Source organism: Capricornis sumatraensis, chromosome 11, assembly GCF_032405125.1.
Source record: "Capricornis sumatraensis isolate serow.1 chromosome 11, serow.2, whole genome shotgun sequence".
NCBI classification, from domain to species: domain Eukaryota; kingdom Metazoa; phylum Chordata; class Mammalia; order Artiodactyla; family Bovidae; genus Capricornis; species Capricornis sumatraensis.
The window spans coordinates 12,099,769-12,125,369 of record NC_091079.1 but is presented as its reverse complement, the minus strand read 5'-3'; the positions used below and the strand labels follow the sequence as shown (position 1 = coordinate 12,125,369).

The 25,601-nt window shown below is 37.3% G+C and overlaps 1 protein-coding gene across 1 annotated transcript in view; it reads left to right on the top strand.

The window, feature by feature from the left end:
- The window catches only part of ADGRB3 (adhesion G protein-coupled receptor B3), an 878,910-nt gene that overhangs the window by 480,171 nt on the left and 373,138 nt on the right, over positions 1-25,601 (top strand). Inside the window, exon 14 of the mRNA XM_068984093.1 lies at positions 16,838-16,940. Within this exon, the coding sequence (XP_068840194.1) occupies positions 16,838-16,940 (103 nt within the window). The remainder of the gene's footprint in view (positions 1-16,837; positions 16,941-25,601) is intronic.

Sequence of the window (25,601 nt, the reverse complement as noted above, 5' to 3'; positions counted from 1 at the left end):
AATATCTCACAATAAAAAGCATAGAGCCAGTGTCACCGGCCCTTTAAAGGTTAGTTCTGTCAGAATCTGATTCTGCCAACAGGAGAACTAAGCCCAAGATGTTATGTCCCAAAGGTGGGTGGGTTCTAATCCATCTCAAGTCTTTGGTTTTCCAAAACCATTATCTTTCACGGTCTTGCTGCCTCTGGATGCTCACATATCTATTTCTTGAGAAGTACCGACTTCTGCATTCCTTTGGATACATGTGTATCTTCTGCAGAAAACCTTGAAAGGCCCAGGGGGAGGTAGCCGAGCACAGGTACTTCAGAGTGCTAGAGGTCAATTTGGTGGCCCTAGCCAAGGCTATTGACACCAAGGGCCAGACTCTTCCTACCTCTCATGACCGCTTTTGAAACTGATCGCTGAAAGCTGACCAGCAAAGGTCGGGCGTCCTTTGGGGGTGCTGAGAGCACCCACACAGGCTCTGTGCACATTAGGGAACTAATAACTACCCACAGCCTGGTGAGTTCTTACCCTGTTGAGGGTTTAACTGCAGTACATTTTAGTAGGACAATTTGGTAAATCCAGGAGCCTGTAAAAATGCATGATTATCTAATAGAAATTATCTCTAAGGAAGAGAAGTATATCCAAGCATGCATTCAAGCCAAAGAGTTCAAGAAACAGTTGTAATCAACCCATTTTCTAATTCATTTAATAAAGCCAAGTTCCAGCTATATAGGAAAATCACAATACTTTTGAGTATGGGAGTAATGTGTACTTTTCCTTGTAGGATGTATAGATGTGCTGTGCTGTGGTTAGTCGCTCAGTCATGTCTGACTCTTTGTGACCCCATAGGCTATAGCCCACCAGGCTCCTCTATCCATGGGATTTTCCAGGCAAGAATACTGGAATGGCTTGCCATGTCCTCCTCCAGATGGAAGAGGTAGTCCTGCTTTAAAAAAAAGGAAAAATGTGCATAAATGAAGCTATTAACATTCATTATAAAGGACCTAATTAAAATTATATGCAAATTACACTATAGTATTAAAGTGCTAGGAAAAATATGGATAAACCAAAAACAAACTAACACTTTCATTAGCCAGTAACATGAAAACTATTTTTTCAAAAAGGAAAAAAAAAATTCAATAATGCAAAATCACATAAATTTGCTGTCAAGTACACCAACATAATAAAAGATAAATGATGCTAACTTTTTTCATATTTAGGAAATGGAGCCCATTTGAGTTCCTAATATTATAGGAATTAAAAGCAAACAGGAATAGCAGTGAACCGGAAAATATTGTAAATAATAGAAAAACAAAAACATAATCACATTTATACCAATACATCTTGAACGTAATCTATCTGAAATACTGAGTTGCACCAAGAACATGTTTTCTTCAGTTTGAGGACCAGATTTTGAACTTTGCCTCTTCATTCTGAGTTTGCAGTGAAATATTGTAGTTTTGTAATAGTCTGTATCTTTTTATAATATCTTATGGTGAGGACATTAGAAATTAAAATTACCCATGGGGTAACAAATTTGTATGACTAATACTATAAACATTGTAATATTAAAAAGTCAGTATATTATTTTTTAATGAGTTTAATTTGGGCACACTGTTTTAAAGTTAATTTAAACCTCTGATCCCTTAGCTTCATTGTGGATCTAGGTGTTACCTAACTTGAAATTGTCATTTGTTTTCCAAGTTCTAAGTTAGCCCAACTAATTTTAGCAGCCATCAGCTGATTTTAGTATTAAGCATAAGTGAGGCTATCACACTAAGTAAAATAAGTCAGACAAATATCATATGATATCACTTACATTTGGAATATAAAAAAGTGATAGGGATGAACTTATTTAGAAAACAGAAACAGACTTCCAGACATAGAAAACGAATTTATAGTAACCAAAGAGCAAAGGGGAAGAGAAATAAATTAGGAGTTTGGGATTAAGATATACACACTATGTCATATAAAGTAAATAATCAGCAAGGACCTACTATATAACGCAGGAAGATATACAATGTACTCTGCACTAATCTATATGGGAAAAGAATCTGAAAATTAATTGGTATATTTATATATATAACTGAATGGATGTGCTGTATACCTGACCTAACACAACATTGTAAATCAGCTATACTTCAATATAAAACTATTTTTTTAAAGTAAATGTATTTAGCTTAATGATTTCGATGCAGTCTTCATTCCTGGAATTTATGAAATCACCTATTTTATTTTGGTTTTATTTTAATTGAAAAGCTCATTTAAAACAATTATGAAAGCTTTCAGGTTAGAAGCTGCACGAACTATACTTTTAAAAATAGAGGCTACAGTAGTTTTAATATGTTTACTAATTCATTAACTCCTTTTTACTGTATCTTATCTGGCTATATGTTATTTGCATGATTAGTTCCACAATCCCTTCTACTGATACTTGTTTTGTAACACTGCATTACATTTTTTTAGTGCTAACCACTTCAGTCATGTCTGACTCTTTGTGACCCGATAGGCCATAGCCCACTAGGTTCCTCTGTCCATAGGATTCTCCAGGCGAGAATACTGGAGTGGCTTGCCATTCCCTCCTCCAGGGGATCTTCCCGACCTAGGATCGAATCTACCTCTCTTATATATATCCTGCACTGGCAGGCGAATTCTTTACCGCTAGTGTCACCTGGAAAGCCCAAAATGTAGTAAAAAACACATAACATTTGCCATCTTAACCACTGTAAAGTGTACAGAATAGTAGTGTTCACTCTATGATACCTATTGTGCAACAGATTGCTAGAATTTTTTCACTTTGCATATTTCTTAAACAGCAACTCCCCTTTTACCTCCGCCTCCTAACCCCTAAAACCACCATTCTACCTTCTCCTTCTGAAAAGTTGACTATTTTAGATTACCTTGTATAAGTGAAATCATACATTATCTGTCTTTTTGTTACTGGCTTATTTCACTTGGTATGATACCCTGAAAGCTTATCCATGTTGTAAAATAGGACAGAATTTCGTTCTTTTTTAAGGCTGGATAATGTTCCATCATTTGTATTAACTTACTTTCTTTATCCAGTCATCTGTCAATGGACATTTGGGTTGCCTCCACCTCTTGGCTACTGTGAATAGTACTGCAGTGAACATGGGTGTATCAATATGTATTCAGGATCCTGTTTTCAGTTTTTTAGGATATATAACTAGGAGTGGGATTTCTAGATCATATGGTAAACTTTTGAATTTTGAAGAATCTGTGTACCGTTTTGCATAGCAGCTACACCATTTCACATTCTCACCTACAGTGCAGAAGGCTTCCAATTTCTCCACAACCTACTTACCACTTACGATTTTCTGTTTTGTTGACAGTGGCCATCCTAATGGATGTTAAGTGATATTTCCTTGTGATTTTGATTTGCCTTTCCATGATAATTAGTGATGGTTGAGTATCTTTGCATATACTTATTGACCTTTCACATATAACCTTCATAGAGATAATTAAGTCTCTTGTCCACTTCTCAGTCTTATTCTTTGTTTTCACTTTAGAATTTATTTATACATTCTCAATAATAATCATTTATCACGTATATAGCTTATAAATATTCTGTCTTATCACATAATTGACTTTTCACTCTGACAGTTATTTCCTTTACTATACTATTTTTAAGTCTGGTGTAGTATCATATGTCTATTTTAACTTTTACTGCCTGTACTTTTGGTGTCATCTCAGAAATCACTGCTAAATTCAATGTCATAAAGCTCTCCTATGTTTTAATCTCGGAGTTTTATTGTTTCAAATTTTATGGTCAACCTTGTCAAGAATAATTAGACCATATATGTGAGGGTTTGTTTCTAGGCTCTCTATTCTATTCAACTGACGTTTGTATGTTCTATCATCTATCTTTATGCCAGTGCCATACTGTTTTGACTTACTATAACCTTGTAACATGTTTTAAAATCAAGGAGTATGGTACCTCCAGCTTTCATATTCTTTCTAAAGATTGTTTTGACTATTCAGAATCTTTTCAGATTCCATATGAGTTTTAGAATTTTTTTTTCTATTTCTGCAAAAAGGTCATTAGGATTTTGAAATGGGTTGCCTTGATCTGTGGATTGCTTTGGGTATTATGGAAATTTTAACAATATTATGTCTTTCTGTTCATGAACACAGGATGTGTTTCCATTTATTCCTATTGTCTTTGATTTGTTTCAACAATGTTTTTTGGTTTTCAGCATACAATTATTCACTTCCTTGGTTAAGTTTATTCCTAAATATTTTATTCTCTTTGATGCTGTTTCAAATGCGATTGCTTTCCTAATTTCATTTTCAGTTCGGTTCAGTTCAGCCACTCAGTTGTGTCTGACTCTTTGCGACCCCATGAACCACAGCACGCCAGGCCTCCCTGTTCATTACCATCTCCTGGAGTTCACTCAAACTCATGTCCATTGAGTCAGTGATGCCATCCAGCCATCTCATCCTCTGTCATCCCCTTTTCCCTCTGCCCCCAGTCCCTCCCAGCATCAGAGTCTTTGCCAATGAGTCAACTCTTCGCATGAGCTGGCCAAAGTACTGGAGCTTCAGCTTTAGCATCATTGCTTCCAAAGAACACCCAGGGCTGATCTCCTTTAGAATGGACTGGTTGGATCTCCTTGCAGTCCAAGGGACTCTCAAGAGTCTTCTCTAACACCACATTTCAAAAGCATCAGTTCTTCAGCGCTCAGCTTTCTTCACAGTCCAACGATCGCATACATACATGACCACAGGAAAAACCATAGCCTTGACTAGACGGACCTTAGTCGGCAAAGTAATGTCTCTGCTTTTCAATATGCTATATAAGTTAGTCATAACTTCTCTTCCAAGGAGTAAGCGTCTTTTAATTTCAGGGCTTTTCAAATGGCCTTTATTATGTTGAGGTACATTCCTTCTAAACCTAATGGGTGAACTTTTTTTTAAGGTTTACATTGATTTTCATTTCTATTTTTTTAAGTTTTAAATTTTTTTATTAAATTAATTAATTTACCTTAATTGGAGGCTAATTACTTTACAGTACTGTAGTGGTTTTGCCATATATTGACATGAATCAGCCATGGGTGTACATGTGTTCCCCATGCTGAAGCCCCCTCCCATCTCCCACCCCATCCCATCCCTCTGGATTATCCCAGTGCACCAGCTCCGAACACCCTGTATCATCCATCGAACCTGGACTGGCCGTCTGTTTCATATATGATAATATACATGTTTCAGTGCAGTTCTCTCAAATCATCTCACCCTTGCCTTCTCCCACAGAGTCCAAAAGACTGTTCTATACATCTGTGTCTCTTTTGCTGTCTCACATATAGGGTCATCATTACCATCTTTCTAAATTCCATATATATGCATTAATATACTGTATTGGTGTTTTTCTTTCTAACTTACTTCATTCTTTATAATAGGCTCCAGTTTCATCCACCTCATTAGAACTGATTCAAATGCATTCTTTTTAATAGCTGAGTAATACTCCATTGTGTATATGTACCACAGCTTTCTTATCTATTTGTCTGCCAATAGACATCAAGATTGCTTCCATGTCCTCGCTATTATAAACAGAGCTGTGATGAACATTGGGGTACATGTGTCTCTTTCAATTCTGGTTTCCTTGGTGTGTATGCCCAGCATGGGATTGCTGGGTCATATGGCAGTTCTATTTCCAGGTTTTTATCATGATACAATATTGAAATTTTCAACTGAATTTTCTGTGTCAGTTGAGATGGTCATGTAGTTTTTGTTCTTTCAATTATTGTTGTTGTACAGTCACTCAGTCATGTCCTACCCTGCAATCCCATGGACTGCAGCACTCCAGGCTTCCTTTTCCTTCACCGTCTCAGAACTTGCTCAAACTCATGTCCATTGAGTTGGCGATGTCATACGACTATCTCTTCCTCTGTCGTCCTTCTTCACCTGCCCTCAATCTTTCTCAGCATCACGGTGTTTTCTAATCAGTCAGCTCTTTGCATCAGGTGGCTAAAGTATTGGAGCTTCAGTTTCAGCATCAGTCCTTCCAATGAATATTTAGGACCAATTTCCTTTAGGATGGACTGGTTTGATCGCCTGCTTTCCAAGGGACTCTCAATAGTCTTCTCCAGCACCACAGTTGGAAGGCATCAATACTTCTTTGCTCAGCCTTTTTTATTGTCCAGCTCTCACATCCATACATAACTACTGGAAAATCATAGCTTTGACTATATGACTTTTGTGGGCCAAATAATGTCTCTGCTTTTTAATATGCTGTCTAGGTTTGTCATAACTTTTCTTCCAGGAGCAAGCATCTTTCAATTTCACAGCTACAGTCACCATCCACATTGATTTTGAAACCCAAGAAAATAAAGTCTGTCACTCTTTCCATTGTTTCCCCATCTATTTTCCATTAAAATGATGGGACCAGATGCCATGATCTTGGTTTTCTGAATGTTCAGTGTTGGTTTTATATATATATATATATATATATATTTATTTATTTATTTATTTTTACTTTATTTTGCTTTACAATACTGTATTGGTTTTGCCATACATTGACATGAATCAGCCACGGGTGTACATGAGTTCCCAATCCTGAACCCCCCTCCCACCTCCCACCCCATATCATCTCTCTGGATCATCCTTGTGCACCAGCCCCAAGCATCCTGTATCCTGTATAGAACATGGTCTGGCAATTCATTTCTTACATGATGGTATGCATGTTTCAATTCCATTCTCCCAAATCATCCCACCCTCTCCCTCTCCCACAGAGTCCAAAAGTCCATTCTAAACATCTGTGTCTCTTTTGCTGTCTTGCATACAGGATTATCATTACCGTCTTTCTAAATTCCATATATATGTGTCAGTATACTGTATCACTGTTTTTCTTTCTGGCTTACTTCACTCTGTATAATAGGCTCCAGTTTCATCCACCTCATTAGAACTGATTCAAATGTATTCTTTTTAACAGCTGAGTAATACTCCATTGTGTTTATGTGCCACAGCTTTCTTATCCACTCATCTGCTGATGGACATCTAGGTTGTTTCCATGTCCTGGCTATTATAAACAGTGCTGTGATGAACATTGGGGTACATGTGTCTCTTTCCATTCTGGTTTCCTCGGTGTGTATGCCCAGCAGTGGGATTTCTAGGTCATAAGGCAGTTCTATTTCCAGTTTTTCAAGGAATCTCCACACTGTTCTCCATAGTGGCTGTACTAGTTTGCATTCCCACCAGCAGTGTAAGAGGGTTCCCTTTTCTCCACATCCTCTCCAGCATTTATTGCTTGTAGACTTTTGGATCACAGCCATTCTGACTGGCATGAAATGGTACCTCATTGTGGTTTTGATTTGCATTTCTCTAATAATGAGTGATGTTGAGCATCTTTTCATGTGTTTGTTAGCCATCCATATGTCTTCTTTGGAGAAATGTCTATTTAGTTCTTTGGCCCATTTTTTGGTTTGGTCATTTATTTTTCTGGAATTGAGCTGCATAAGTTGCTTGTATATTTTTGAGATTAGTTGTTTGTCAGTTGCTTCATTTGATATTATTTTCTCCCATTCAGAAGGCTGTCTTTTCACCTTTCTTATAGTTTCCTTTGTTGTGCAGAAGCTTTTAATTTTAATTAGATCCCATTTGTTTATTTTTGCTTTTATTTTCAGAATTCTGGGAGGTGGATCATAGAGGATCCTGCTGTGATGTATGTTGGAGAGTGTTTTGCCTATGTTGTCCTCTAGGATTTTTATAGTTTCTGGTCTTACATTTAGATCTTTAATCCATTTTGAGTTTATTTTTGTGTATGGTGTTAGAAAGTGATCTAGTTTCATTCTTTTACAAGTGGTTGACCAGTTTTCCCAGCACTACTTGTTAAAGAGATTGTCTTTTCTCCATTGTATATTCTTGCCTCCTTTGTCAAAGATAAGGTGTCCATAGTTGTGTGAATTTATCTCTGGCTTTTGTATTTTGTTCCATTGATCTATATTTCTGTCTTTGTGCCAGTACCATACTATCTTGATGACCATAGCTTTTTAGCATAGTCTGAAGTCAGGCAGGTTGATTCCTCCAGTTCCATTCTTCTTTCTCAAAATTGCTTTGGCTATTCGAGGTTTCTTGTATTTCCATACAAATTGTGTAATTATTTGTTCTAGCTCTGAAAAATACCGCTGGTAGCTTGATAGGGATTGCATTGAATCTATAGATTGCTTTGGGTAGTATACTCACTTTCACTATATTGATTCTTCTGATCCATGAATATGGTATATTTCTCCATCTATTAGTGTCCTCTTTGATTTCTTTCATCAGTGTTTTATAATTTTCTATATATAGGTCTTTAGTTTCTTTAGGTAGATATATTCCTAAGTATTTTATTCTTTTCGTTGTAATGGTGAATGGAATTGTTTCCTTAATTTCTTTTTCTGCTTTCTCATTATTAGTGTATAGGAATGCAAGGGATTTCTGTGTGTTGATTTTATATCCTGCAACTTTACTATATTCATTGATTAGCTCTAGTAATTTTCTGGTTAAGTCTTTAGGGTTTTCTATGTAGAGGATCATGTCATCTGCAAACAGTGAGAGTTTTACTTCTTCTTTTCCAATTTGGATTCCTTTTATTTCTTTTTCTGCTCTGATTGCTGTGGCCAAAACTTCCAGAACTATGTTGAATAGTAGCGGTGAAAGTAGGCACCCTTGTCTTGTTCCTGACTTTAGAGGAAATGCTTTCCATTTTTCACCATTGAGGATAATGTTCACCCTCCTCTTTCACTTTCATCAAGAGGCTCATTAATTCCTCTTCACTTTCTGCCATAAGTGTAGTGTCATCTGCATATCTGAGGTTATGATATTTCTCCTGGCAATCTTGATTCTAGCTTGTGATTCATCCAGCCTGACATTTCTCATGATGTACTCTGCGTATAAGTTAAATAAGCAGGGTGATAATATACAGACTTGACATACTCCTTTCCCAATTTTGAACCAATCCATTGTTCCATATGTGGTTCTAACTATTGCTTCTTGACCTGCATAAAGATTTCCCAGGAGGTGGGTAAGGTGGTCTGTTATTCCCATCTGTTTAAGAATTTTCCACAGTTTGCTGTGATCCACACAGTCAAAGGCTTTGGCGTAGTCAGTAGAACAGAAGTTGATGTTTTTCTGGGATCCTCTTGTTTTTTTTTTTTTTTTTTTTTTCTGTGATACCATGGATATTGGCAATTTGATCTCTGGTTCCTCTGCCTTTTGTAAATCTAGCTTGAGTATCTGGAAGTTCTTGGTTCACGTGCTGTTGAAGCCTGGCTTGGAGAATTTTGAGCATTACTTTGCTAGCATGTGAGATGAGTGCAATTGTGCAGGAGTTTAAAGATTCTTTGGCATTGCCTTTCTTTGGGATTGGAATGAAAACTGCTTTTTTCCTGTTCTGTGGCAACTGCTGAGTTTTCCAGATTTGCTGGCATATTGAGTACAGCCCTTTCACAGCATCATCTTTTAGAACTGAAATAGCTCAGCTGTAATTCTATCACCTTCACTAGCTTTGTTTGTAGTGATGCTTTCTAAGGCCCACTTGATTCACATTCCAGTATGTGTGGCTCTAGGTGAGTGATTACACTATCATGGAAATCTGGGTCATTAAGGTCTTTTTTGTATAGTTCTGTGTATTCTTGCTACCTCTTAATATCTTCTGCTTCTGTTAGGTCCATACCATTTCTGTGCTTTATTGTGTCCATCTTGGCATGAAATGTTCCCTTGGTATCTCTAATTTATTTGAAGGGATCTCTCGTCTTTCCCATTCTATTGTTTTTCTCTATTTCTTTGCATTGATTACTGAGGAAGGCTTTCTTACCGCTCCTGCTGTTCTGTGGAACTCTGCATTCAAATGGGTATATATTTCCTTTTCTCCTTTGCCTTTTGCCCTTCTTCTTTACTCAGCACTTTGTAAGGCCTCCTCAAACAGCCGTTTTGTCTTTTTTTGTTTCTTTTTGTTGGGAATGGTTTTGATCACAGCCTCCTGTACAGTGTTATGAACATCCATCCATAGTTCTGTCTATCAGATCTAATCCATTGAATCTATTTGTCACTTACACTGTATAATTGTAAGGGATTTGATTTAGGTTATGCCTGAATGGTCTAGTTGTTTTCCCTACTTTCTTCAATTGAAGTCTGAATTTTGCAATAAGGAGTTCATGATCTGAGCCACAGTCAGCTCCCCGTCTTATTTTTGCTGACTGTATAGAACTTCTCCACCCTCAGCTGCAAAGAATATAATCAATCTGATTTCAGTATTGACCATCTGGTGATGTCCATGTGTAGTTTTCTCTTGTGTTGTTGGAAGAGGGTGTTTTCTATGACCAGTGTGTTCTCTTGGCAAAACTCTGTTAGCCTTTGGCCTGCTTCATTTCATACTCCAACACCAAAGTTACCTGTTACTCCAGGTGTCTCTTGACTTCCTAGTTTTGCATTCCAATCCCCTATGATGAAAAGGACATCTTTCTTCGGTGTTAGTTGTAGAAGGTCTTGTAGGTCTTCATAGAACCATTGAACTTCATCTTCTTTGACTTTATTGTTTTGGGCATAGCCTTGTATCACTGTGATGTTGAATGGTTTGCCTTGGAAACTGAGCATTCTGTTATTTTTGAGACAGCACCCAAGTACTGCCTTTCGGACTCTTTTGTTGACTATGAGGGTCACTCCATTTCTTCTCAAGGCTTCTTGCCCACCGTAGTAGATTTAGTTTTCATCCAAATTAAATTCACCCGTTCTGGTCCATTTTAGTTCACTGATTCCTAAAATGTCAATGTTCACACTTGTCATCTCCTGTTTGACCACTTCCAATTTACCCTGATTCATGGACCTAACATTCCACGTTCTTATGCAATATTGTTCTTTACAGCATCAGACTTTACTTCCATCACCAGTCACATCCACAACTGGGTGTTGTTTTGCTTTGGCTCTATTTCTTCATTCTTTCTGGTGTTATTTCTCCACTCTTCTCCAGCAGCATATTAGGCACCTACAGACCTGGGGAGTTCCTTTTTCAGTGTCATATCCTTTTGCCTTTTCATATTGTTGGGTGAGTGGTTTAATTTCCTCGGTTCTGTTGCACTGCAACAAAGATTTGAAATGGTGGACCAGTGTTACAGCTTTTTTACAGCTCAGAGCTTTATTTGGCAAACAAAGGATAGTACGCCCCCAAGGCGTGAGGGTGGGTCACCCCCAAAGGAGAAGCCTCAACCTGACTTGGCTCCCTCTTTTGTAAGTTTGTTTTTCCTTCCCCCTCTCTTGCTCTATGCAAATTAGGGTTAGCCAGGAAGGGGGTGTGTTTGTTTCATCTGAGTTTCTCATTCCAGTCAATGGATTTTCTTTTGTTCCTTTTTCACATGCTTTCCCTGTGTCTTTTAGCTACCACCATTTTGGACTCCTTTTTCCTATTCTAACTACCTATCAATACTGTTCATGGGGTTCTCAAGGGAAGAATACTGAAGTGGTTTGGCATTCCATTCTCTAGTGGACTGTGCTTTGTCAGCACTCTCCACCGTGACCTGTTCATTTTGGGTGGCCCTACACAGCATGGTTCATAGTTGCTTTGAGTTAGACATGACATGATCGATGTGATCAGTTTGGTTACTTTTCTGTGACTGTGGTTTTCATTCTGTCTGCCCTCTGAGGGTTAAGAGGCTTGTGGAAACTTCCTGATGGGGGGACTTGCTATTGGGTAATCTGGGTCTTGCTCTGATCTGGGGCGGGGGAGGCACGCTCAGGAAATCTTTAGTCCAATTTTCTGTTGATAGGCAGGGCTGTGTTCCCTCCCGGGAGTTAGGCCTGAGACCAAACTATAGTAGGTGACCTCCTTCAAAAGGATTTTTGCCAGCACTCCCCCACAACCCCCAGGACTGTCGTATTCAGTGCCCCTGACCCTATGGCAGGCCACTGTCAGCCCACGCCTCCACCAGAGACATGCTCACAGGCAAGTCTGGCTCCGTCTCTTGTGGGGTCACAGCTCCTTTCTCCTTGGTCCTGGTGCACAGGTTTTGTTTGTGCTCTCCAAGAGTCTGTTTCCCCAGTCCTGTGGGAGTTCTGTAATCAAATTCCACTGGCCTCCAAAGTCAAGTTTCCCTGGGGGTTCTCAGTCCCTTTGCCAGATCCTCAGGTTGGGGAATCTGTTTTGGACCCTAGAACTTTTACAACAGTGTGAGAACTTCTTTTTAGGTACATATGTTGTAATTGTTATATATCCTCCTGGTGAATTGACCCTTTTATCATTAACTAATGTTTTCTTTGTCTCTTATTATAGTTTTTCCTTCAAGTCTGTTTTGTCGATAGAAATATATCCATTCTTGCTCTCTGTTGGTTACCGTCTCTAAGGAGTATCATTTTACATCTTTAACTTTCAGCCTGTCTATGACCTTATACCTAAAGTGAGTCTCTTGTAAAGAGCTGCATTGCATTTTGTCCTCACATTTTTACTCTCTTTAAGATATGGTTCATGTACCCTATGCACTTTAAGCCTTTTTAATAATGTGAAGAATAACTTGAGCCTTCTTTGAATAAAGAACTCTACACATTTTAAAATGTTTTAGGTTCTGACTAGCACAAATCTCAAGGACAAGAAAGAACTTTATTACTTTAGTCACGAAATCCATTTAGCTGTAAGATCTGCTTTTCTAGCAGTGAATACAAATGTGAACCCAGCCAGGAAGCATTAGTAGATCACAGAGTCTGACATGACACACGAGGAGCCAGCTATTCACTTATGCAAATTAGAATAAGTTAATGGAATAAATTAAAGTTTTTGTACACTGCATATTTTTTAAAAGGAACTATTGTATACTGTGTATTTGCTTGCTTTTCCTTCACTAAATATTTGGATACTGTGATACTGACATATTTTAAAACTTAGTCAAAAGTTTAATATTTTTTGGTATATTATCAGTGTCTTTCAAATATGTGTTATCACTAAAATATGCCCAATGTGATGTACTCAGGATACATAAATGCTGGATACTAATATTGTCCTCCTTGAACTAAAATCTTATGGAAGGAGACATGCATAGTATTAGTGGATGCTGTGATAGAGCTAGTAACCATCACACATAAGTTTGATAAGAACATCCAACTGCATAAATACATTAATGCATATCCCTTCCCAAATGTATTCTAAATAAAGTTATTACACATATGAATACACAGTTTCTCTCCCTGCTACACATACACAGTTTAGTTCAGCTGTTCAGTCATATCTGACTCTTTGTGACCCTGTGAACCGCAGCACACCAGGCCTCCCTGTCCATCACCAACTCCCAGAGTTTACTCAAACTCATGTCCATTGAGTTGGTGATGTCATCCAACCATCTCATCCCGTTATCCCCTTCTCCTCCTACCCTCAATCTTTCCCAGCATCAGTCTTTTCAAATGAGTCATCTCTTCACATCAGGTGGCCAAAGTATTGGAGTTTCAGGTTCAGCATCAGTTCTTCCAATGAAAACCCAGGACTGATCTCCTTTAGGATGGACTGGTTAGATCTCCTTGCAGTTCAAGGGACTCTCAAGAGTCTTCTTCAACACTGCAGTTCAAAAGCATCAATTCTTTGGTGTTCAACTTTCTTTATAGTCCACCTCTCACATCCATACATGACTACTGGAAAATCCATAGCCTTGACTAGATGGACCTTTGTTAACAAAGTAATGTCTCTGCTCTTTAAAATGCTGTCTAGGTTGGTCATAACTTTCCTTCCAAGGAGCAAGTGTCTTTTAATTTCATGACTGCAGTCATCATCTGCAGTGATTTTGGAGCCCAAGAAAGTAAACTCAGCCACTGTTTCCACTGTTTCCCCATCTGTTTGCTATGAAGTGATGGGACCAGATGCCATGATCTTAGTTTTCTGAATGTTGAGCTTTAAGCCAACTTTTCACTCTCCTCTTTCACTTTCATCAAGAGGCTTTTTAGTTCTTCTCACTTTCTGCCATAAGGGTGGTGTCATCTGCATATCTGAGGTTATTGATATTTCTCCTGGCAATCTTGAGTCCAGCTTGTGCTTCATCCAGCCCAGCGTTTCTCTTGATGTACTCTGCATATAAATTAACCCTAACATATACACACATACTTATCAAAAGCCATAAGGTGGAATTAATCTTCTAGAAACGTTCTCCACCAGGCTAATTGAGCAACAGACTAAATACCCTACAGAAAGTAGCTTATCTAAGTCACTTGGTTCTCCACAGCCCAGTTTCCTGAGGCTAAAATCTCCACAAGCCCAAATACAAAAAGAACTTCATAAATATCTTAACAAAGTATGAATTCCTATTTGGAATCTTCACATCTGTATATTCCAATAAACTATTCACTTATACATCTTCTAAAATAATACCAATTTAATTGATTAAATTAAATTTGTTAAAATTAAATTTAATTGATTAAATTTGTTTAAATTAAAGTTGTTAAAATTAACATTTTATAATATTTTGGTTTTCTTTATAGCAGGAAAACAGGATTATAAACAAGACCAGAATAAAGGAGTACACTGAATTTGAGTAATGTGTAAATATTTTTGTTTCAGGTAAACTCCCTGAACTGAAATATATTCATTCCTGAGAAGGAAACTTGTGTCTGTGTCCTAGGACTGTCCTGTGGGAGAAATCTCCATATTTTATTTTATTATTTTTTTTCTTTTTGGTGGTAACACATGAACATTTTCCCCAACTCCAATGTTTTATACACACACACACACACACACACACACACATATGTATGATGATATATATATATATGTATATATTATTTCTGGGAATCATGTCAGATCTGCTAATATAATTAATCATCTAGCATCAACTCACATTTGGTCCCCTGATCACTTCTGCTCATGGGAAACAGGAAAAAGTCAGTTTGCAAAGGAAGTTTGGCCTTTAGAGCTTAATTCTATATCCTTCTCAATATATCTTATCTTCAGTTGACTCATTAATATTAAATGAAATAAATAACAATGAACCACCCTTCTTTGTTTGCAAACACACTCCTCTAAAAAATATTAAAGACAAATTACTTTTTTTTTTCACTATTTGTTGTTAGACTGGATATAATGAAGCTTCCTAGTGTTTAAGAATTTTGTTATTTGACAGTGCTAAATACATGAGAGATGGGTTAAAATATTATCCCACTCAGAATTTGTTTATAGTCTCTCTGTTACTAAATATCCCCTGGAGAAGGAAATGGCAACCCACTCCAGTACTCTTGCCTGGAACATCCCATGGAGGGAGGAGCCTGGTAGTCTACAGTCCATGGGGTCAAGAAGGGTCGGACACGACTGAGCGATAAGTGTAGTATACTTGTTATTTTTTTTCTGGTTAAATCTTGTGGCAAAGATTATCTCATTAGAGAAATGATTTTCACAAAGAATGTGAGGTTCAACATGATTCTACAATATTGGAATTATATGACTTTGATGATACAGACATTTTAGAAAACCATATGGCAGTAACTTAAAAAATTAAACATGCTTTTACCACATGAGCAAGCAATTCTAATCATACTCAAGACATGTGAATATATGTGTCATCTAGAATGTATGCGTACCAGTTATTCATAATAGGCAAATATGGAATAGCTACTCAAAATCATAAAAACTAAAAATCAGAAGCATCCTAAATGTTGCTCATTGAAATGAGTAGATCAGAAATTGCATGTCATGAAATGCTACTTAGCTATAAAGAGAAACAGGATGGATGCATCTCAGAAGCATTATGGTGTGTGAATTAAATCAAACACACATGTGTATGTACTGTATGATTTTATTTAAATGAAATTCTCAAAAGGCATAATTATAGTGATAACCTGTCTGTGGTTTCCTGGAACCATGGAGATGAAAAAGGATCAAGTATAAAGAGTCTTAAGGAAACTGGAGGATTGTCTGAATTTGCTGGTACAATTACCGAAAGCTTTTGACTACTGACTTAAAACTGATTCATTTTATTAACTATAAATATTGCCTTAAACAACAAAAAAATATGGAAAAATTAAGTGAGTTTGTCTTGATACCTATTATGAGTTCCCCAGAATAGTAAATGATCTATCAAAGAACAGGTGCTTTATTTCAAATCAAGTTTAAAACACTTTATACCTGTTGGATAAAAACATGTGCAAGAAACATCTGGTTCAGTTTTATAGGTTTATATACTTATAGGTATTTTTTTGTAACTTATAAATATAATTATTTTGAAAACTTCTTTGTGAGTGAACTATATTGGTGAGATATTTCAAAATGCAAATGTGTTCCTTCTATCTAGCATATTGAGATAAAGAAGTGGCTTGAAAATCTATTTTGTTGAAATGAATGATGGTCAGTAATTAGCAACATTTATTGATATTTAAATTCTACTTGTTTTCATTCTACACTACTTACCAGTCATTCATCTTAATGAATTTTGAAAAAGTTTTAAAAAAAAAGACTGCACTTTGCAAGAAAAGTATCTGGTTTCCTGGATAGCAAAACTGTTAAGTCCACCTAGAGATAGATGGATTATATTCCTTTAAAGATTGCCTGAAGGTTTGAATTCACAATGCATCTATCTCACAGGTGAATCAGCTTTAAGTAATCGAAAGCTTGTCGGGGCTATTGCTTTTCTATCTTTCCTGCATTTAAACTGGTAACAGTCACCAATAGCTTTTTCCCTCTAAAGCTTTCTAGTTCCAGGTAGGGTATATTTATAACAAGAAGTCAATTATATCTTTCCATGAATACTACTTCAGGATCGTGTTTTAAATCTGTTTGTGCAGTTTCTATGTCTTTGCCTAGATACATTTATTAAAAGTGTCGTCATAACGTGTACTGAGCATACAAATTAATATTCCTTTTCAATCCTTTCTCCTTTTAATCATAATTATTCTGTTTCAGAAATTATACTGTCGTCAATTCCAAAATCATCGTGGTCACCATAAGGCCTGAACCCAAAACAACGGATTCATTCCTGGAGATAGAGCTAGCTCATTTGGCTAATGTAAGTATCATTCATTTAGCTTTGAGTTTCTTATAGAATTAACCTTTTAAAAAGGTTAATAGTCATTCTGTTGACAAATAAAATCAGAACACATTTTCAAACACTTCAGAGTTGCAAATGAATTTATCTGTTATGAAGATATGTGTTATGTAGAAACAAGATGACATATTATCCTATGTTTTTGTTCATAATAGGACTCTCAGTTTCTCCAATATAGTACTTAATAGTTTGTTAGTTCCTACATCTTTATTGGGCTCTAAGCTAGGCAGTGGGGAATGTCAAGGTGGGAACCAATCTCGCCACCTGGTGAGGAAGACTACCATGTAAGATGCATGCAGCGACAGAAGCTGCAGACATAATGCAAAGGGGAGTGTTGTCCTGCAGGGGACCCCAGGGTTGGAGAGTGGGTGGAGTGGCTTTTTAAAGTTCTACACTCAGGATCAGAGGAGGCTTCTTGTAACTACCTGGGTGTTGCAGTGATCAAAATCCAAATCTTCCATCCAGAATGATAAGAACTCATCCAACTAACTGCAAATGAAATTCTTCAGACCTTGTTTAGGCCATATACGGAAATTTAAACCATATACTTATCCTTTATACATTCACCTCAAATACCTAACTCATTGATTTAAAGGGCAAAGAAGATGATTCCTATTAAGGCTTTCTTAATTATGCTCTTACAATGCCTGTGTTCAAGTAAGACCATCTCCTATGCTGCACATACATAGTCCTTTTTTTTTATTACTCCTTGCAAATTTTCTATGAACTTGGCTTTTACATACAGTTAATGAAAGCACAAAGTGATTGTCATTTTCCCAAAGTGAATGACACAATGGAATTTATTCCCACATCCTTTAGTTATAAAACCTGTACTTTTCCCAGTATTTTATAATTTCTGATATTAAAGAACTCAGATACATTTTATTAAAAAATGACAATCATCTTTCCTATAAACCAGTTTTTAAAAAGCTGTTCTGGTGTCTTAGGTTTAGCTGTTCTGGTTTGTGAGGTTTAATGTAAACCTCACATCTCTCAGCACTGATTTTAAACATTATGATTAATATTTTAACTATCAGGTCTTTTCCCACTTTTGCCAAAATGTGTCCATACTGGTTCTGTCTAACTTTGACAATGTGTCTTATTTCTATTATATGTAATTCTTCATAACTTATAATGGCTCTAATATCACTACTGAACTGAAAACTAAGAGATACTTTTGACATTACTTTTGAATAAGGAAATTGTTTCTTCGCTTGTTCCACATGTATTATAAAATATTTGTTTACATATTTGTTTGTATATATATTTTTTTATCATGGTAATGTCTATTGAGTTATAAGCATTGGTGAAGAATAGTAAGAGATATTAATTGCCTGCATTGCTCTCTGTTTCTTAGGGAGGAAACACTTCTCTAAATGAGCATTCACAAAACTTTCCTAAATAAAGATTAAATCACTATTGAGAATTCAAAGAACATGTTAATTAAATGGTATTTTTCTCATAAATTTAAGAAAGATTAAAATAGTGTTGATAAAACAGTCTCATTATTTCAATTGAATAGAACTGTTTGAAATGAACATATTTAAGCTTTGAGTCACACTTTTCTGGCAGCCTATTTTGTCAATTCAATTTCAAAGAGATACAGCACATCTAAAAATTTATTTTCTACGTATGGAAACTAGAGTATATGGTCAATACATTTTATGAAGCCCTAGCTAGATTCTGGAGTGGCAGTGAGTCAGAGTATAAGCATGATGAGCTGATTACCAAGTCACTGAGAATTGGTTCTTTCAGTATTTTGAGTGACTTGACTAGATTCCCAAAACAATACTATCCCAGCGCCAAAGACCTGGATCTGAGATAATATAGACAAGTCTGTTACACAGAGGGGCTGAGGGAGAAGAAGAGAAGTTTACTCTGGAGAAGAAATACCTCGAGGCGTGCCCCGGTCAGAGCAGCACCCATCTGTGCGCGTCCTCGGAGGCCACCTGACTCCAGGCCACGTGGTGGAGACGCTCTTGCTGCTTCGTCTCTTGTCTTTCCTCCGCTTTATAAATCCCTCCCTCACACACCTCTTCACGCTCTACTGCTTGAAGTCTCTGTGCCTGCTGTATTTATACCCACCGTGCAGATGAGACTGTCTTAAAGACTTTATTGTTCACTAAGGGAAGGAATATATGACTGGTTTATTGAATGTCTTATAAAGTATGTTCTGACTTTATTTTATTTTCATTGAAGAGATAGTCAAAAGAGCCTAAGCTAGCATAAAGTATTCTTCACTAAAATGTGAAGAAAAGATGTATCTCAAACATGAAAGTTAAAGTGGATTACAACAAACACAAATTTCATTATAACTATATTGACACAGATATATTATCACTGGTATTGCCTTCAAAGTTGACCTGTTTCAAATATGACGTCTTGCTAATATCAACACTGTCTACTTTTGCCTGTTTTCTTATAGCAAATGTATCTGCTGCACTTTACTAAGCCCAGAAGAGAATAATGACTTACAAATTTTATCTGTTGCATATACTATGTGCAGGAAAAGGAAGAATGAAAATTAATAGTTCTAATGAGTCTAGGGAAAAGCCTGTTAGTCTTTGTTTTAAAAAAAAAATGTGTTCTTAAAAAAAAAAACAAAACAGGCTTTTTAACAAATAGCATTTAAAGCATGTTATATATAATGAGACCCTTGGGAACTAGTAGGACTAGCTAATAGAACATAGAATCTTGAAATTCCATACTGTATTCAGCAAAGCCATTTGCAGTTTTAACCAGCTCATAAGTCATTAAAGAGTAAGACACTATTTTTAGTTCAGTTTTCTAGGCTTATGACTTTATTATTATAATTTGCAGAGTCCAGTTCTGTGGTCTTTAGCACTTGCACACAGAAATTGCTTGATTATTAGAAATACCAAATTTGCTTTTCTGAGAAAAGTAATTTTGTTTTCCATGTTATATTACTTAAGTATTGTTAGACTCTATAATGTGCAAGGAAAGTTAATACATTTATTGAAAGTAATTATTGGGACCTAAATTAGGGGAGTCGAGTGGGTCTGTAAGCACACACGTAAGGAAACACACACACACAAACACACATACACCCACCATTAAGATGCCTTGGTTCTGACTTATCTGGGCCTGCTGACTTTCCAAGATATAAAACATCCTCATCTTTAAAGATGAGTTAGAAGAATTTTAGTTATCTTGTGCTCTATCAGCTTCGCAAGCCTGCAGTCCCCTTTTTCCAAACAAAATGTCTTAATAGAGTTCCATTTCTGGTAGAGGGATAGGTTGGCCCACACTAGACTGCAGTCTCTGCAGTCAATTTTTCTCTTTCCTTTTCTTTTTTTCCCTGAATAACAACTTTCATGGTCTAGGTAGGGTGAACCTGCTATCCTTCAGTATTAAGAAAAATCCACTGGGTTTATTTGTAGTTCTCAAATTGATCATATTTACAAATGATTTCATGGAAATTGGGCTTGTAGGTTTTATTTTCTTTGCCATATTTGCTTGTATACTAATAGGATCTACCTAACAAATTAAGGAGTTTGTTTCATGTTTATAAACTAAAATTAGTCATGAGCCATGGCTTTGTAAATCATAGTGGAAAACACAATGGAAAACTGTGATGAATATGCTTTTTACCATTAGGAAGCATGAGAAACAATAAAGAGAAATCCCCACATTCATTAGTGGGTATTTTCATGAATAGCACAGGCCAATAACAATCCAAGGAATTAAAAATCACTTGGCAAAGCTTAAAGAATGCATTCAGTCTATGCGATTGTAATTTTCACAGAGGAATATTTATATCCCTTTACTTTTTAAGTTACTTTTCTACCCTAGCTTGTGTCCAGTTGGAAGAGATTTCTGATGTTTTGCCTGCTCAAAACTCTTGGTAGTTTTAATGGGAGAGTCTTGAAATGCTAACTAGACAAGCAGATTGATGGTTCTGCCAGCGGCTAAAGTTGAGATAGAAATTATTCTCTAGCTACAGTTTTTTGGTTATATCTTAAACTCCTAAACCTGAATAAGCATTCTTCCCAATTACATCTCAAATTCAGTTTATTTTTATTCATAATACAACATTGTTATTCTTCAAAATGGTTTAGACTAATTATGCTATTGTGGGAGCAAACAGTTTCAGTTGAGTCAGGCATTTTGGGCATATGAGTTACAATGGTCCTTGTCATATCTACTCAGTTATACTATTGTAGTGTGACAGCAAGCGTAGACAGTATGTAAAAATGGGTGTGGTTCTGTTACAACAAAATATGATTTACCAAAGTAGGTAGCAAGCCAGATTCAGTCCCTGGACTGCGTATATTATCACCCCCTGTATGGTAAAGACAATGTGCCCCCACCAGGATGCCCACATCCTAGCCCCCATAACTTGAATATATTATAGGTCAGAAGGGAATTTGCAGATGTGATTAAGGGTAAGAACACTGAGATGGGGCAAATATCCTAAATTAGGTGAGTCAGTCCAATTCACATGAACCATTAAAACTGGAAAGCCTTTCTCAGCTATGGTCAGAGAGATGCAAGGATTCAACCTGCCATAGCTGACTTTGAAGATGAAGAAATAGTACCAAAAGCCAAGGCATATGAGCAGACTCTAAAAGCTAAAAACAGCCCCTGGTTGTCAACAGAGAAGAAAGCATGACCTCAGTCCTTCAACTACAGGAGCTCAATTATGCTGAGACCTGAATGAACCTAGATGCAGATTCATCCCCATATCCAGAAAGGACTCCAATCCTGTTAACATTCCAGCCTTGTGAATCTCTTGAGCAGAAATCTAGCTAGGTTCACAAAGACTCCTGACACAGAGAAACTGTGAGATAATAAATTTGTGTTGTTCTATGCGCTGGGCTGGAAGAAGAACAAGCTGGAATCAAGATTGCCGGGAGAAATATCAATAACCTCAGATGTGCAGATGACACCACTCTTATGGCAGAAAGTGAAGAGGAACTAAACAGCCTCTTTCTTGATGAAAGTGAAAGAGAAGAGTGAAAAAGTTGGCTTCATGCTCAACATTCAGAAAACGAAGATCATGGCATCCGGTCCCATCACTTCATGGCAAATAGATGGGGAAAGAGTGGAAACAGTGTCAGACTTTATTTTGGGGGGCTCCAAAATCACTGCAGATGATGATTGCAGCCATGAAATTAAAAGACACTTACTCCTTGGCAGGAAAGTTATGACCAAGATATATAGCATATTGAAAAACAGAGACTTTACTTTGCCAACAAAGGTCCGTCTGTTCAAGGCTGTGGTTTTTCCATTAGTCATGTATGGATGTGAGAGTTGGACTGTGAAGAAAGCTGAGCACTGAAGAATTAATGCTTTTGAACTGTGGTGTTGGAGAAGACTCTTGAGAGTCCCATGGACTGCAAGGAGATCCAACCAGTCCATTCTAAAGATCAGTCCTGGGTGTTCATTGGAATGAATGATGCTAAAGCTGAAACTCCAATACTTCGGCCACCTCATGTGAAGAGTTGACTCACTGAAAAAGACTCTGATGCTGAGAGGGATTGGGGGCAGGAGGAAAAGGGCTGATGAGATGGCTAGATGGTAACTCCGGGAGTTGGTGATGGACAGGGAGGCCTGGTGTGCTGCAGTTCATGGGATCGCAAAGAGTCGGACACGACTGAGGACTGAGCGACTGAACTGAACTGAACTGATGCTGCTAAGAGTGTGTTAATTTGTAGTAGCAGCAATAGAAAACTAACAACCTGTACTTGCATTGGAACATTGCAAAATCAAGTTTTTATTATGAAAATAATACATATATGTACCTTAACAGATAAACTACAATAATCATCATATATTTCTCAGTGAAAATCAGTCAGCAACTACAGATTACATTTTGGCCTGCTGATTATCATGCCAGACAATGAGAATGGCCACTGTAAGCTGATAGTGGGATCTTAGGGAAAATTGGAGGATGCCAGGAGCAACTCTGACATTTGTAGATGTGTTGTGCTCTTAAAGCAGCTGAGGAAACTTCTCTGCTGGCAGCTGATACATTGAAACTATCCAAAACAGTCCAGCCAGCTCTTGTCTCTGCCAGGACCCCATGAAAATACTACTGGGACACATTGTTACATCCTTTTGGATTTAAAGGAAGAAGGCAAAGCTGTATGCTATATCTATATGGAATCTAGTTAGCAGTCACATACGAGGAAGACTACTCTAAGACATATATGTGAAGACAGTGATTTTCTTTGAAAGATATACATGTAAATAATTTTTGATACTGGTTCTTCTTTTACTACTTCCTCTATTTCAATAGAAAAGTATATGTCAGGAAATAATGTACATTCTGTGATTGGTGATATAGCTAAGGAATCAGAGAAGCAAGCTGTTATCACATCCACAAAATCAGTGTCATCTGGTTCATGTGGATTCCTGAGTATCTAGATAGCAGAAGCTGAATTAGATGCGTGCCCTCCTCATATACTAACTGAACAGCTGCCAGCTCCTGGAGGACGTGACTTGTCCTGATAGAAACATATTCTGCATTTCTCACTTCACTGCCCTATATACCATTCTGCTTTTCCTAGAGACAGCTCTTTCTTTTCCATCTTCTTGATTTAACTGATTCTCAATGCTTTGCTTTCTATAAAACGCATGCAAATAAATGGAAAAATTCTGTCTCCATGCCCTTTTAATCAATAACACAGTGTTGCATTCTCATTGAGGTTCTTTGGACTCCAGGTGTATCTCAGCTACCCTAACAAAAAAGGAGAGTTAGACCCAGACATAGATGTTTTTAAGTATCATTTAAAAATACTAAAATATTCTTGAAAACCTTAAGAAGAAGTGTGGAGAACAAGGAACAAACGGTTTCCTGTTATTCAGCTGCATATTATTTTCAATGGCATCATCACCTTAGGTGGTGTATTATACGTTTAAGGATTATAAAGATGTTTATTTATTAAAAGATATACAGAAAGGGCTCCCACTCACTGATCCGTTTTAGTGACCTGTCAGAGATATGAGTGTGGAAAGATTTACCTGTACTAGAATTCTGCTTCCCTTAGAATGCATTCCTGAGCATTTTAAGATGTGGCTCTTCTCAAGAAGTATTTGAATTATAGGCAAGATATAAACTAGTCATTGGTGGGTCAGATCAGGTGTTTTGGGAATGTTCTTAGGAATTCCCAAAATCTGTTTATGCAGTTATTTAACAATTACAATTAAAAGTGTGATGGAAGTGGAGGATAAGCTTAGCAAAATCCAGGTCTTTTTAATGTAATGCTTTTACATATAAAATTTCAGAAATAGAGGCTTTGTAATGTCAGTTGAACAGTCTCTCTCCTCTTCATGTACAAGAACTCAATGCGCTCAATCACAGGAAGATGTGACAGAAGAACTTGCCCTGGAACGTGTGACCCAGAGCCCTGGAAATGTTGGAACAGTCACAAGAAGGTCACTGCCCTTCTTGGCGTCCTTAGAAGCTTTGTCTACAAACTTGCTTTTCCTTTACAGATGAGAGGACATTTTTTGTTTCAAGAGGGCTATGAAAGGTACAGGAAAGTTAAGAGGTTTCCAGATTAGGAATTTACTGTGAAATATGAGGTCTAAACATTTGAACACTTCAAAGAAAAGCAGAGTAAAGTAGCCATCTTATTTCTGGTGTATGTCTGTGTGTGTGTGTGCGTGCATGCTCAGTCATCACTTCAGTCATGTCCAGTTCTTTTGCAGCCCCAATGGACTGTAGCCCATCAGGCTCCTCTGTCCATGGGATTATCCCCTCAAGGATACTGGAGTGGGTTGCTTTTTCCTTTCCAGGGGCTTTTCCCGACCCAGGAATTGAACTGAACCTGTGTCTCCCGTGGCTTCTGCATTGGCAGGCAGATTCTTTACCACTTGAACAAGCTGGGAAGCCCCTGTTTTGTGTCCATGATTCTACAGTGTAATGTGGATTAAAAATTATGAGGAATGGAGGGAGTAGTTGTTAGAATGCCTGCTCCTAGGTTAAGCCCCAATCTCGAAGTTCCTGAAGCCAAAGAACCTACCTTTTTAATCAACATCCCAGGTGATTCGAGAGAAAATCCAGAGAAAACACCTTGAAAACATTAAGGTAACAAGAACATAATTAAGATTTCATGTGAATTGAATTTATTCAGAACTTAAAAACTCCAAGGAAAACTTGAAGTAACTTGGTCAAAATTCATGTTTATTATGACTATTGTCTTTCTGTAAACAAGCTCCTTCAGGTATTTGTTCAAATGTCATCTTATTGGTTCAGTTCAGTTCAGTTCAGTCACTCAGTCATGTCTGACTCTTTGGAACCCCATGGACTGCAGCATGCCAGGCCTCCCTGTCCATCACCAACTCCCAGAGCTTACTCAAACTCATGTCCATTGAATCGGTGATGCCATCCAACCATCTCATCCTCTGTTGTCCCCTTCTCCCACCTTCAATCTTTACCAGCATCAGGGTCTTTTCAAATGAGTCAACTCTTCACATCAGGTGGCCAAAGTATTGGAGTTTCAGCTTCATCATAGACCTTCCAATGAATATTCAGGACTGATTTCCTTTAGGATGGACTGGCTGGGGACTCTCAAGAGTCTTCTCCAACACCACAGTTCAAAAGCATCAATTCTTCAGCGCTCAGCTTTCTTTATAGTCCAACTCTCACATCCA